The sequence below is a fragment of the Temnothorax longispinosus genome, chromosome 10 (genome assembly GCF_030848805.1).
Source record: "Temnothorax longispinosus isolate EJ_2023e chromosome 10, Tlon_JGU_v1, whole genome shotgun sequence".
NCBI classification, from domain to species: domain Eukaryota; kingdom Metazoa; phylum Arthropoda; class Insecta; order Hymenoptera; family Formicidae; genus Temnothorax; species Temnothorax longispinosus.
Window position 1 is genome coordinate 11,483,909 of NC_092367.1, and position 14,639 is coordinate 11,498,547.

At 43.7% G+C, this 14,639-nt stretch overlaps 1 protein-coding gene across 8 annotated transcripts in view; it reads right to left on the reverse strand.

Moving 5' to 3' along the window:
* The window catches only part of Rhogef2 (Rho guanine nucleotide exchange factor 2), a 250,749-nt gene that overhangs the window by 166,543 nt on the left and 69,567 nt on the right, over nt 1-14,639 (reverse strand). For all 8 annotated transcript variants that reach the window (XR_011734124.1, XM_071791544.1, XM_071791539.1 and 5 more), the window contains one exon: nt 8,849-8,905. Coding sequence is in view for 7 of the 8 variants with exons in the window: in XM_071791544.1 (XP_071647645.1) it covers nt 8,849-8,905 (57 nt within the window). In the remaining variant the exon portion in view is untranslated. The remainder of the gene's footprint in view (nt 1-8,848; nt 8,906-14,639) is intronic.

Sequence of the window (14,639 nt, forward strand, 5' to 3'; positions counted from 1 at the left end):
ACCAGTCGACTCTCGACTCTCTCGAGTGGCTCGCGGCGGAAAACATGTCAAAAAGTGTCTTGCGGAAGATCTCATTGGTAAAATAACTCATTAATCGTACTAAAAATTGTGCATTATTGAGCTTCAGTTTGTTGGTTATGTCAATGTGCTGTCTATTGCCTCAAATAGTAATCCAATAAAGTGTTATCAGTATTCATAAATCAGTTTTCCAGAACAGTGTTACGCCGACCGCATCAGCTGTCAATTTTTCATTGCACTGTTACTACACTTTCTATATTAGGACCAGCAAATTAGTGAGCAAGTAAACATACAATATGTTTTCATCTTTCATTTGAGCGCTTATATTCAATCGTACGGTGACTCCTTCTTATTTAAGATCTTCCGTAAGAATTGTCCATATTTCAGTGTCTGATTCAAGATGGCTGACCTGGGTATCCAGGGCCCTTAAGGGTCGGCAGGAGTCACGGTGGAGACCTCTGTCAGCCTCTGTGCACTTTATGCACTAGTGCAGTTTAAACTGCAATTTAACTTCGTATTTTATTTATTATAAATTTATAAAAGCAAAATTGCAAAATCGGGCTTTTTAGCGCACTGCATTATTATGTAAAGAGTATATTAAAAAAAAATTCACGAATCTATGTAACTTATTTTATGAGAAATCTTGTTACGGATTCGTAATAACAAGATTTCTCATAAAATAAGTTACATAGATTCGTGAATTTTTTTTAAATATACTCTTTATATAATAATGCCGTGCGCTAAAGAGCCCGATTTTGCATTTTTGCTTTTATAAATTTATAATAAATAAAATACGGAGTTAAAGTGCAGTTTAAACTGCACTAGTGCATAAAGTGCACCTGAGTTTGCCTGGGTCTCCTGCCGACCCTTAATACAAAATTAAACACGTACCAATATCATTAGCCCTTAGCTGGCACACTGAGTCGTTTCAGACCTCACCACTAAAATGCTTGCTGCAAGGAAGTTATTGATTTTTTTCATTTAAAAAAATTCCAAGATAGTCTTCGAATGTTGTTTTAACAGATGTCATAGGTTATTTTGATAAAATGTAATATTATTAATATTAAGTTGAAAAAAATTGGAAAACGTAAAAAAACAAAAAAATGACTATTTTCACTCAAAAATTCATAACTCTTCCATTTTTAGTACCATTTTCGTACTATAAAGGGGCTTAAATTAGAACTGAACTAGGCTGGGGCGTTTAATACCCCACAGTGCCAGCTAAGGGTTAGTAGATACATATATTGCTCCATATTATTTGTTTGTATCACGACCTCTTTACAATTCTCTACACTTCTAAAGTAATAATAATTAATTAAGTGATAAGTGCAAATATATGATTTACCAAAATTATTCAACAAAATTGTGCGAGTAAAAGTTTGCTCGAAGATTGATTTACTTTAGAGCTCATGACTCGCATTTGCAAGAAAATGTATAATATTGTTGAGGCATAAATAGAATTATAGCATCTAATCAGTTTTGTCATGTAATAAAATTAATCCGGGGGTCCCCCGTAGCCCTCGGCGGGGAAACAGATGGAACACAGAAAGGAAGGAAAAGTGCGTCCGAAAAAGGGTTTATAGAGGATAGGGAACGTGGAAGAGGAAAGGCAGGGGTGCAGAAAGCGGAAAGGAAGAGGAGTAAATGGAGGCGAGATGGTAACGGCAGAGGAACGTCGGAACGCTGCCCGAGAAGAGAAGGTTGGAGAATGAGGTTAGGATGACGGAGCGAAGAAGGAGGTGACACCTGAGGCGAGAGCGGTAGAAGCGGTCGCGCGTCTGCGCAACGGGTGCGACGGACAAGTGGCGAGTTCGAGAGATCGAAGGGATCGATGTTTTGCGAAAGTCGGCGTGACGGCGAGGAGACGGTGAGACGATGGAGGGCTCTGACTGGAGCTGAGACGGCGCGGGGTGCCGGCCCCTCCAAAAGAGTGGGTTGGCGCCACTGCGGGACCTCGAGGCGCAGTATTGGAGCTCGCGGTGCATACGCACAGTGAAGAAGGAGAGATCGACTCGCGGCGACGAATAGGGAGGTCGATAAGAAATCGATCGAGGTTGGGACGATCGAAGCAGAGGAGCACCCGGTAATAGCACGTGGATTGAAATTGAGGTGGAAGACGTATTCTAGAAGTAGGTGAAAGCTGAGAGTAAAAGAAAGAGAGAAACAAGGAAGTAGAAGAAGGAGAGGGACGAGTTATGTGGAGGAAAGGAAATTGAAAAGTAAGTACAGGAGAAAGAAACGAGGGACAAGAGGGAGGAAAGACAGGTGGCATACACATACATCAGTACACGTGTCGAGGTTAGGTTAAGGGAGAGGGATAGAAGCGTAAGAGAGAGAGCGCATAGAGAGGATAGAGCTGAAAGAGAGAGAGCAGTAAACAGAAGAAGATCTAAGTGGCTTGTCTCTTTTTGTTTACTGTTATGATTGCTGTAGAAGGCGCTGAGTCTAGAGACGAGGTGCGACAAGAGACGGAGGAGACGAGTCAGAAGGAAGATAAAAAAATAGCTTGCAAGGAAAACAGATGGAAGGAAAGAGAGGGAATGAGCTACAGGAACTAGAAGGAGCAGAAGGAAGGATACGGAGGAAGATGTCAATAGGGTTAATAAGAGAAAGGGATAAATAATTATGTGAAGTCGCACAATGGCCAGGTTATTTTGGGAAATTGAATGCCATAAATTGTAAAGGTTTTTGGGGTAAATCTGAAGAATAGTGGCCTCCTCACCGATTTCGTTCAACTTGGGCTTAATCGACGCGTTTTTGCACGAAACGACCGAATCTGGCAGAAAAAAGTGTCGCTCTGCCCCGCGAAGCGAGATATTAACGGTTAAAGTTGACAGGAATCAGGTTATGATTCCTGTCATACCGACGAAATGCAGCGACTACGACCATGCCCTGCGACCACACGCGCATGCTCAATGGTCGCACGCGCATGTAAAACTGCGCCAATTTTAAATGAATCAATCGTGCAGAATAACCAAGCATCTCGATTCAAGCAGTTAGGTCTCACGCTGGGAGTTTCATTAGTTTAATTATGCGTGGGAAGCACACACACACACACACACACACAACGGGGGGTGCGAGGGGGGGCCTTCGGCCCCCCTCCCCCGCACCCACCCCGCCGGTAGGCTGCGTGGACCTCGCTTTACAACATAAAGTACATGCTAAGTTGTAAAAAAATTATAAAGTACATGCATGGAGGAGGGTGCAGGGTAGAAAAGCCTTTCTGTTCACGTGCGCTCACGCATGTAAGCCCCCTTGCACCCCTCCATGCATGTGCTTTATAATTTCGTTTTACAACTTAGCATGTACTTTATGTTGTAAAGCGAGGTCCACGCAGCCTACCGGCGGGGTGGGTGGGAGGGGGGGCGGGGGAGGGAGGGGCCAAAGGCCCCCCCTCGCACTCCCCGTTGTGTGTGTGTGTGTGTGTGTGTGTGCTTCCCACGCATAATTAAACTAATGAAACTCCCAGCGTGAGACCTAACTGCTTGAATCGAGATGCTTGGTTATTCTGCACGATTGATTCATTTAAAATTGGCGCAGTTTTACATGCGCGTGCAACCACTGAGCATGCGCATATGGCCGCAGGGCACGTTCTGTGTTGCTGCATCTCGTCGGTATGACAGGAATCATAACCTGATTCCTGTCAACTTTAACCGTTAATATCTCGCTTCGCGGGGCAGAGCGACACTTTTTTCTGCCAGATTCGGTCGTTTCGTGCAAAAACGCGTCGATTAAGCCCAAGTTGAACGAAATCGGTGAGGAGGCCACTATTCTTCAGATTTACCGTTTTTGGGTACGTTTTTACTGAAAAAACGCCTTTCTTGGCACATAGCTGAAATAAAGTCGTATATAATAAAATTAATGCATATTATTAATTATACTTATTAGTCTTAAGCATTAAAAATAATAACAGGCTATCATGTTTATAAAAATATTAAAAATACGCAATATAAAGTACAGTCAAAATGTCGTATTTTATTAATTACGAAAAAATGGCTCATAAGGTAAATTATAAATTAGACATGTGTTCCCTCACTTTCTTTAATTAAAAATCGATGTATAAACCAATAATTATTTATTATCTTATTATCCTTTAAAGGAAAATTTTTATCTTAAGGTAGTTAGTCCGTGACAATACAATCCAAAATTTTGTTACAGGCTAAAAACTTTTGGATAGTTCTATTCCTCACACACAAAACAAAAGACTATTCTTTCATTTTTCTTCTCTGGTCGGTTCTTTACGTCAAATAATCGCGAAAATCGAGGTCTATTTATTATTGTATTTCTAAATCTAAACGGTCAATAATTTCGGTTTTTTTTTTACTAGTATTCCTAAAGTGTCCTTCTACTATACATCCGTTTTTTCATCTTTTTTAAGATTCGTTCTAATTATTAAAATTCAAAATACGAAATTTTCGTATACTTTGTGCATGCAATACATGTAAAAAATGCAATTTTTGATAGCGATTATCTCGCGGGACAGTTAATTATTTTTAATTTGTACAGACGTGCAGATACCACATTTATTAACATATAGTAAAATTTTCAAATTTTTCTTATAATTTGCGATTTACGAACTAACTACCTTAAGTCACTAAAATTTTGTTGTAAAAAAAAAATATGTTTAACATTAATCGAATGTAAAATATAACTAATTGCGAGACGTTATAACAGTTCGTAGCTCTCTGGAGATTGTAAGGTTGTTCAGAGATCGCTAAAGGGAAGACTTTTCCTTCACGACGTCTATACCCGCCTTAATCGCGACAGGTAAAGCGCCAATCAGAAGGCGCGAACGCGAGACTCGCGATCCCTGAAAATAGGCCCATACGAACGATACCGCAACTGCCAACCCCCGAATCTCTTGAGAAGAGAGAACATTTTTGGCTTTCGCTCGAAGCAGTTCGTCCTCGTGTGCTCTCCGCTTTTCTCAACCATATATCTAGATTGTAAATTCAAAGTAAAGAGAGACTCTCAGTCGGTTCTTCACGGTGAACCATCTCCGTTGTGCAATTCGCTCGTTGAAGTCCAGCGAGGGTCAGAATCGAAGAATCGCGAGATTCGGGAGTGGCAGTGCTCCGTGCGATTACTTAGCCGCGTAGCGGTGCGACGAGTGACTCCGTTTCGAAGTTCGGCACACTCTTGCGAGCCTTAGCTTTAACAAACGGTTTCGCAAAGTGCTAAGTTTGATCTCGACGCTGAAGCAGTTTGAGATTGATTCATTAAGCCGATCAATTGTCTCAAACCGCGTCTAGTAATACGCGGGAGTGGTCACGCAAAACACGCGCGCGCCAGTCAAGTCGATCACGTGAACGGTGCGTGCAGCTCGACTCGTCTCACAGGCATTCAAAATACATCGAGAACTGAATAGAGCGTTTTGACTGTTAATTTGCATTGCGAATAAAAGGAGAACGAACTCTTGTGATAGTGAACTAAAGCATTTATTATCAATTACTGTTCCTTTCCCTTGATCCTCATCGGTCCAATCGGATCGAGAATCGGCGATTCAAATCGCGCGTCCTCACGCCTTTTCGTTCGAGGAGAACATTTTCGTGAGACGTCTCACAAGGTGATCGACGCACAAACAAAGGTATAATATAGTTTGTATGAACGTGTATGTGAAAATATAAAATAATAGTTCGTCCGTGACAATACTGTCGAAAAGTTAATGAGAGACAAATAATATAATAGTAAATAATACATAGTATTTGGATTGTCCACATTATGCATGTATGTGATCTCATATGTACAGATCACGGTCGTACAGACAGATCTAGGTACTCCTATCCGAAAGCATAGACGAAAACGTGACCCGAGTGAAGCCAAGAAAACCAATATAGCGTCCAGCATAAGGAAACGTTTTACACATATGTGTGCAATATGTGTGCATGGCGCATGCGCGTAAGGCTTCGTCATGTCGACGCCATGTCAAAGTATTGGTATCGCTTTTCCGCGATGCCGATTAGTTCTCTCGTTGCGCTTACTTCATAAACGGCTGTCATGGCATATTTTGATAGTTGTATACTTAACAGTGTAATAGTGACATATTAAAGCTAAATAGCGCGCGCGTAGCGCGCGTCTGTGTTGTTTAGTACATGTAAAACGTGCTAATTTTGACTTCCATTATTTCAATTTCGGTCAATATTTTTCTAATTGCACATGTGTGTAGAGCATGTTTACATTAATATGTTATCCAATTTTTACAAGATTCCTAAGAAAATGAGTTACGGACATACTATCTTAATAAGCGCATTTTAGACTGAAACATCTAGATATTTGAAAAATCATATTACATGTGTATAGTTTGTGACGTGACATTTGTCGCGTCCCCCGCCCGGACGGTAGCTCGGCCGAGGGGAAGATCGGGGAGGGCGCCTCGACTCGGGTCGAGGAAGGGCTACCCGCGTTAACTAACCTTTTCTAGCTAAATTCCGTAGGGATGACAGGTGGCGCCGGAGCGTGGGATCACGACCAAATGTAACGACGATAGTCGCGACGAGGGAGGAACTGGCGCTCGGAGGACGCACGGCGGAGTGGTCGGCCGACGGGCGGGCCACCGGGACCTGCCGCTGGAAAAGTGCCGAAAATGTCTCGCACAGCGTACCACGGCCTCGCCGCAGCATGAGCACGGATGCACCACCGCGATGCAGCGCGGGTGGACGACCCGCACACTTCACCCGACGGCGCCCCAAGGGCCGAGCGGCGTCGCCACGGCCTGGCCAGCCGGGCGAGAAACCGCGAGGGGCCCGTGCACAACCAGCAGCCAAATCAAACGGGCCGCGGGAAAATGGCGGAAATCGTCTGCAACGTCGCGAACAGGGCGACACACACGACCAATCGGCGGGGCGGAAGAACCGCGAGCTTGAGGGCGCAAGTGCGGGGGTCCGGCGTGGTCCCGCCGAACCGACCGCTCCTCACTGTCGATCTAGCCGCGAGCGAGTAGAGTCCTAGATAATATCTAGGACTCTACGAGCGAGGAGCCACCCCTGGAGGAGCGCCCCGACGCCGCCGGGCAGCAGCGAACAACCTAACTGTAAGATCTCCACTCCGGTGCTGCCTACTAATTGAGGGCTCGATCTCGGTCGCGACCCGGCGCCAGTAAATACGTATATCGAATAGATTGCCGTGTGAATCGGCCTGATTACGTGTCGTATTTAGATACCGGCTCCCGCCGTTGTGGATGCCGGGAAGATTGTCGCGGCTGTTTGTCGGGATCGCGGGCGCGTGGCCGGCCGAGATCGTAGCCAGAAACATATCTGAAAGCCCTACTCGAAAGCTTGCGTATGATCGGCAGTCAATTCGCGGTTATCGTCGTGCGTGTCTTGTGAATTGTGGACGGAGGCGTGCCGCGGGCGGCACGCTCCGGTGTATATTGGTGTGTCGTGTAATAGTGTTTTGCGTAACCGTGGTGCGTAGCGTAGCGAGGTGTCCTTCGCGCCGAGGAGGACCGTATTGTCGCAGAACGGGGGAGAAATGTTCGCGCAATCGCGTCCCGGGGCGTGAGGCACCGGTCGTGCGTTCGTGTAATCGCGTATTGTGTATTGCGGTCGTGTAACTGCGTTGTGTGCGGGAGTCCCGTGTGCGTGTCGGGAGGGACCGCACCGGGCACCTTGTGGCGCATCGCGAGCCTCGCGGATATTTTGCGTCGCGTGCGCGGGCAAATATCGTCGCGTCTGCTCGAAAGGGAATTTCGCGAGCGCGCCATTGTCTGGCGTTGCTATCTTTGGGGCTATTCGCGGGAGGCCCGCGTCTAGCCATTTTGGGACCATTTGCGAGACGTCGCGGATGGTCATTTCGGGACTACCGACTGGGAACGATTTGGCAGTCGGGAAGTCGTTGCGCGTAGGTATTGTGTCTCGTGTATGTCGAGCGTGTGAGAATGCGCGTAGGTATTGTGTCTTGTGTCGTGCGTGTGCGAATCGTGTATGTCGAACGTGTGAGAATTGTTATGTCGAGTGTATGAGAATCACGAGCGTATTGCGTATAAGAATCGCCGTGCGTTCGGGATCCGGGGATTAAGGCGTGGGCGGATTGGCGTTATCGCGGGGTCGCGCTTGAGAGCTTCGCTCGCGGAGGGAGCCTCGCGGGCGTGAACATCACGCACTTCGCGCGTGCTGTAACGGCCGATCCGAGTACCGCGGTGGTACCGGCCATTTGAGCGAGATCCGGCCTTGGTTTCCCGATACGATTTGTTCGTTTACTGAGTGAAATATATCTAATTAATATTGTTTATCGTCGGGCTTTATTTTTGTGTGTTGCTTGCGTCACGCTCCTTCTCCACCTTCATCCCTTTCACGCGGAGCTACGCCCTGAGCTTGTGGCGAGATTAAGGAGGAGAACGTTATCGAGACGTGGTGCGCGTCTATAATCGCACCTGGCGCCCAATCGAATGGTATCGCCCAAGACCTCAGATACGGAAACTACGGTAAGAGAAGTGACTTCGTTATCCCCTTGGAGCTATCGTCCAGCGGTTCGCGGATTAATTTGCAGCCGCGCCCCCTCGGCCAGCGAGACCGAGGGAAATCGGGTTGCAAGTTTTTTCAAGCACGTTTGAGAATAATGTATTAATTTAAATTTTTGAAAATATTTTGAATAAGTTACACATACATACATTATTAAAAATAATGAGCCTTTTACTCTTAAAATCTGATATTTTGGCTGTGCAATTTATTTATATTTATTTATCGTATTCTGTTTGCGTTAAAAACACTATATTATATGAAGAAATTTTGATATTCTTTATTTAATTTTTTCTAAAATTTCGCAAACTTGCTTTTAGAAAAATAAAAAGTAGAAACAGGAAGGATAAAAAACAGGAAAGAATAAAACTCACCATTTTCCCCATCCGTTAATGCACCGGAATCTTCTTCACTCTTTTTGATTTTATCGACTGCAACGCAAAATAATAATTGTATCAATGTCAGCAAAAATAAAACAATAGGAATTCAAATGATTGTGCAAATAATATCTTAAAACAATTTTCTTTCACAAAATAGACAACAGTTTACAAACATAAAAATGAACGTATTAATTTTAATTTCCACAATAAAAATTCCTCTTTTAACCCTCCATTGCCCTTGTTCAGCAAGCAAACAGTGCTCTCATATGAACGCCGCATCTGTACATGTATCATTGTATTAGCGCGGCGTTGTTTTTTCAGATCAACACAGTTTTAAGCCCATATCATTACGGATTGGGATTAAGATTGGATTGAAATTTAATCAATCATAATAAAAAAAACTAATCTCAAGTTTAGTGAACTTTGCTCTGATATGAACGTTTACCTCATATGAGGACAATGAAGGGTTATGCTGGGTCTACAATGCGAGTCGCAAAGTCGTGAGTCGCAAGAATTGACCAATCACAGTCGATTATTCTCCTCAAATCTAAATATAATTACAGTTTCCAGAAATTAATTAAAAATTAATGATTTATCAACAATATTTAATGGCATCCAGAAAATCTACTTTTTGAACATCAAAATGACTTCAATTAATAAATTGAATCTCTCTAATTCGAGAATCTATTATTAATTATTCTTAGGTAAATCCTCAAAGAGAATTTTGTAATAAACATACAAAAATATAAATGGCATCTTAAATCACATATCGTCATTCGGAACGTTCTAGAAAATTGTCAATAACAAATGTAACGTAGACCAAAATGATAGCAAACCACTAGCCACTAATGAATCTTGACATCAATAATGGAGAGGGAGGGGAAAGTTTCGGCAAAATTATTTATAACGAAATTGATTGGATGCACTCAGTGCGCACTAGTGCATATTAAAACTGTTGCACACGCATTGGCAGGAATGGTATTCCGCGGTCGCTAGGTATAATATACGTAGAGTTCCTCTAGTAAGAGTTAGAACACCGGGTAATGACTCCTGATTGGTCCGCCATTAACAGGGGAGAAATTAGTGGGAGTGAGACAAAGAATAACATCTCACGAAAAGTACGAGTGCGGAGACTGTCTCTCTCAATCGTTCGTATAATTCCCTCTTAATAGCAAACGGTGTCCTAACTCTTACTAGAGGAACTCTAGGTATACGTACGTCGACATATGCAAACGCGTATCGTACAACATGTTACTTGAAGCGCGGAGCCGAGCAGGAAGAGGAAAAATATGGGACACTCCGATTTTGCATTTTTGGCTGTGGTCCACTTGACACTACAAATACTTCGAAGCATTCCTCTTCTCCTTTCTTTCAATAAAGAAAAGAGAAAAAGGGAGGGAGAGAGGGAGGGAGGGAGGGAGGGAGGGAGGGAGAGGGAGAGGGAGAGGGAGAGAGAGAGAGAGAGAGAGAGAGAGAGAGAGAGAGAGAGAGAGAGAGAGAGAGAGAGAGAGAGAGAGAGAGAGAGAGAGAGAGAGAGAGATCGGTCGAAAGCCTTGCGGTAAATTAACGAGGGAATGTTTCCGGACTATATATCATGTATACTTGTAAAATGAAAGACTTTTGTTATCATGAATTAAAAGATCTTACACGTATATGTCGCGAAACATCCATAGACCAAGGAAGACATAGACCAAGCATAAGCTTTAAAACATATATAACTGGAAGAATCATTGCCTATACCTCTCGTGGAACGAGCCGTGTCAAACATCGTGCGAGATAAATGTAGTGGATCCTAGGAGATCCTTAACCAGAGATCAGACAAACCGTTAACGATCTCTGATTGGCTCCGTCGTTTGGGATCAAACCGGAAATGTAAGAAAAAAAGATATATAAAGCTAACCAAGAAATCCGAGTCATAAGTGTTCGTCAAAACTAGAGCTCGGAATACCCGGATATTCGGGGATCCATCCGCTCGCCCGTTACTCGTTGTATACAGATCTGTACAGGTTCCGCGGGTACCCAGAGATAATTCGAATTAGGTTAGGTACCCATACAATGCGAGTACCCGTACGATACGGGTACCCGAATTATCCGGATACCCGCGGAACCAGTCCAGATCCATATACAACGGGTAACGGGCAAGCGGACGGGTACCCGGATACCCTATTATTCGGTTCTTTTTTTGAGCTCTAATATTTATTCAACAGTCAAAATAAACCGCCATCAAAAGCGTCATATCCAGTTTGACCCCACAACGGCACATTGTCTGATCTCTAGTTAAGAATCTCTAGTGGATCCTAAAGGCCCCCGCACAATGAAAAATATAAGGAACAAGGAACAGATATTAGCGATTAGAAATAAAAAATCAGGAATAAAGCTGGTGTAGCATTAATACACGGCTTCCGATAGGTTAAAAATCTATTGTCTGTGTGGCAGCCGTCTTCAGCCACCAGGAAGTCGCGGAAAGTACTTGGCATTGTACGACGCGACGACAGGTTAAAAAGATCGATGCATTCTGTCAAATTACAATTACTCCGATTTGTTTGACAGGACTTCGTGTTTCCTAGCAACCGGGTTTTTAAAAAGTCGCCCGGATGCCGTAACTCGTATTTCAAATTCAGCCGCGATGTAGATATAAAGGCGTCCGATTTCAAGAAAATTCGGCGATTCGGCAAATTGTCCTTGCGTTACATAGGCTGATTCGGGGAGCGCGCTATTAGCGCTATTTGCTTATTCTATCCTTGTTTTACATTTAATGAGCGATAAAAGTAGAATGATACAATAGCGCTAATAGCACGCTCTCCGAATGCAGCCATATAAAGGATCAATACGCATCGTCTTTTGGATAACAAGATTCCCCTACGAGGAAGGGATCACCAAGAGGCGCAAGACTCGCCCTCTTCCTCTTGATCGCGATCAGGATATGAAGGAAGAAATGGGTAAGGTAAAATGGGGAGAAATAATGGTAGGAGGTAAGAGGGTATATACGTTGGCGTATGCGGATGATGTAGTGTTAACAGCAGAGGATGAGGACCAAATGAGGAGCATGTTAGAAAGGCTGGAAGGTTACCTAGGTAGGAAAAGACTAGAACTGAATGCGGAGAAAACAAAAATAATGAGATTTAAAAAAGGCGGAGGGAGAGAGAGCAAGAGAAGATGGAGATGGGAAGGAAAAGAAATAGGAGAGGTAAAAGAATTTCGGTTATTAGGCTACGTGTTTCAAAAGAACGGAGGACAGGAAGCACAGATAAGGGAAAGGATTAAGAAGGCGGCAGCGGTGATGGGGAAGGTCTGGGGGATAGGGAAGAGAAGATTTGGGAAAGACTGGGGAAAAAGATTGTGGCTGTTTGATAGACTGGTGTGGACGGTAATGGGATATGGAGCAGAAGTATGGACATGGAGGGAGAGGGAAGGAATAGAGAGATTGGAGGAAAGGTATATTAGATGGATTCTGGGAGTAGATGGAAGAATACCGTGGTACTTAGTGAGAGAGGAAGTACAAAGGGAGAAGCTAAGAGGGAGGGCGAGGATGATAACATAAAGGTTCGAGAAGAGATTAGAGGAGGGAAAAGGAAGTGAGCTAGCAAGGTTATGTTGGAAGGAGTTGAAGGGAAGGAAGAAGGTAGGAAGAGCGGGATCAAGTTGGAAACGGAAGAGGGAAAGTTTCTTCGAAGATAGAGAAGTGGGGTTAAAAGGGCTGGAAAGGCTGAGAGGAGAAGATGAGTGACATTACGCTCTATTCCAAAGGGATAAAGAGAAAGAAAGATGGGAGAAGATCGAGAAATCGGAATACAACAGATGGTACAGGGTAATAAAAAGTGAAGGTATTCTGGGGTATTTGAAGAAGGGGTAGGGTGAGAGCAGATGGAGAAAAGTGGCGAGGTTTAGATTAGGGAATAAGTTGAGAGAGAGCAGGTATTGGGAGGGAGAAGAGAAGAAGAAATGTAGAATGTGTGAATATAAGAAGGAAACGTGGGAGTATGTATGGGAGGAATGTAGAAGGTGGAAATCAGGAGGAGGAAGCTGGCAGGAAGCGGTGATATGGGTAATGGGTGAGGAGGGGGTGGGTGAGGGATAGATGATGGAAATAGAGGAGGAAAGGATGGAAGAAACAGGGGAGGTGGGAGAGTAAAGAGTAAGAAGATATTGGAGGCAAGGAGGAAGGAAGGGAGCAGATTAAGGGTGAAGATGGAAGAGATAAATCGGCAGAGATGAGGGTAAGAAAAAGAGATGAGAAAGAAAGAAGAGAGGAGGAAAGCAGGAGTTTGAAGAGGTCCGAGGACGAGATTACGGAAAGGAGGGAGAAGAATCTGTCTCGCGAGGAAGGAGGGATTCAGAGGAATGCGGAACTGGAGGAAGCGGAAGAAGAGGACCAGAGGGGGACCGGACGGAGAGGGAGGGGAAGGGAAATAAGATGTAAGGTCGCATATGGCCAGGGCGCGAAGGGGAGTTTTACACAATTTGTAAGAGGTTTGGGTACGTTCCTCATGAAAACGCCTTGTAAACCCTGCAGGGATATGCAATAAACTTATCTATCTATCTACATGGTGTCAGAAATGGGCCCCTACGTCATAAAGTATTGAAAATTGTGTATGTGCATAAAAAGGGCAAGCAGCGCAAGACAAAACGTGCAAGATAACCTCAGAATGGTGTCAACATCGAACATTCAGACCCCAGAAGAATTCGATTTCAATAAACCAGAACTTTGGCCAAGATGGGTTAAACATTTCGAGAGATATATTTCTGTAAATGGGTTATCCAAAAAACCGGATAAAGATAAAATCAATCTGCTATGCTATACAATGGGGGAGAAGTCCAAAGAGATCTTGATCCAAGTCATGCCAGTTATTACGGCGTCAACTACGTTCGCCGAGGTCAAGAGTTGGATTCATATTTCTCACCAAAGGAAAACGTTATTTTTGAACGCTTCAAGTTCAACTCGCAAGTACAAGAGCCAGGAGAAAGTGTTGATTCTTTCGTCACAACTCTGTATTCACTGGCGGAAACATGTGAGTACGGTGAAAGCAGGGGAGGTGTGGGTGAACCTCGGTTCGCGTGAAAAGTGTATGCGTGAACTATTTCGAAATATATATTAGTCAATTATGCCTTCCAATACTCAAAATAGCTGCTATATTTTTCAAACTTTTTTTGTTTATAACTTTAAAAAACAATGACCGCTGGCTAAAACCTTCTGAAGGTCACTCAGGAGGGTAACTTTGACAACATATGTCAAGGTCAAAGTAATCCGAGCTGTGTTAGTTATTGTAAATAATTACCGACAATATTTCATTTACATATTACACTCGCTTACGTGTGTACTGTTTGGTAAATATTTACAATTAGGGCCCCAACGAGAAATCAATTGAAAAGAGGTAAATTCTATGTATTTTTGCCCCCCAAATCCAAAACTGTTGACAAAAATTTGGGGCTCGCTTGTATTTTTTAATATATCGTTAAAAAACGTATGTATACTTATAATGCATATCACTTACAATTAGCTTTCATCCGATATATCCTATATAATATATCAAAGTACATGCGTGGGCGGGGGGGCTTCGCCCCCCCCAAACCTCCCCTATGGATACGCCTTCGGCGTATAGATTAGTGACGCGCTTTAAAAGTATTTGTGTTTAAGGCCCCGGACACACACTTTTTCGTAACAGTAACAGTAGGATTTCGACCAATCGTGTTACTCGATTCGGCCGTACGTTCCCGAATCGAGTAACGCGATTGGTCGAAATTTTACTGTTACGTTCTACGGAAAGTGTGTGTCGCCAGCTTAAAG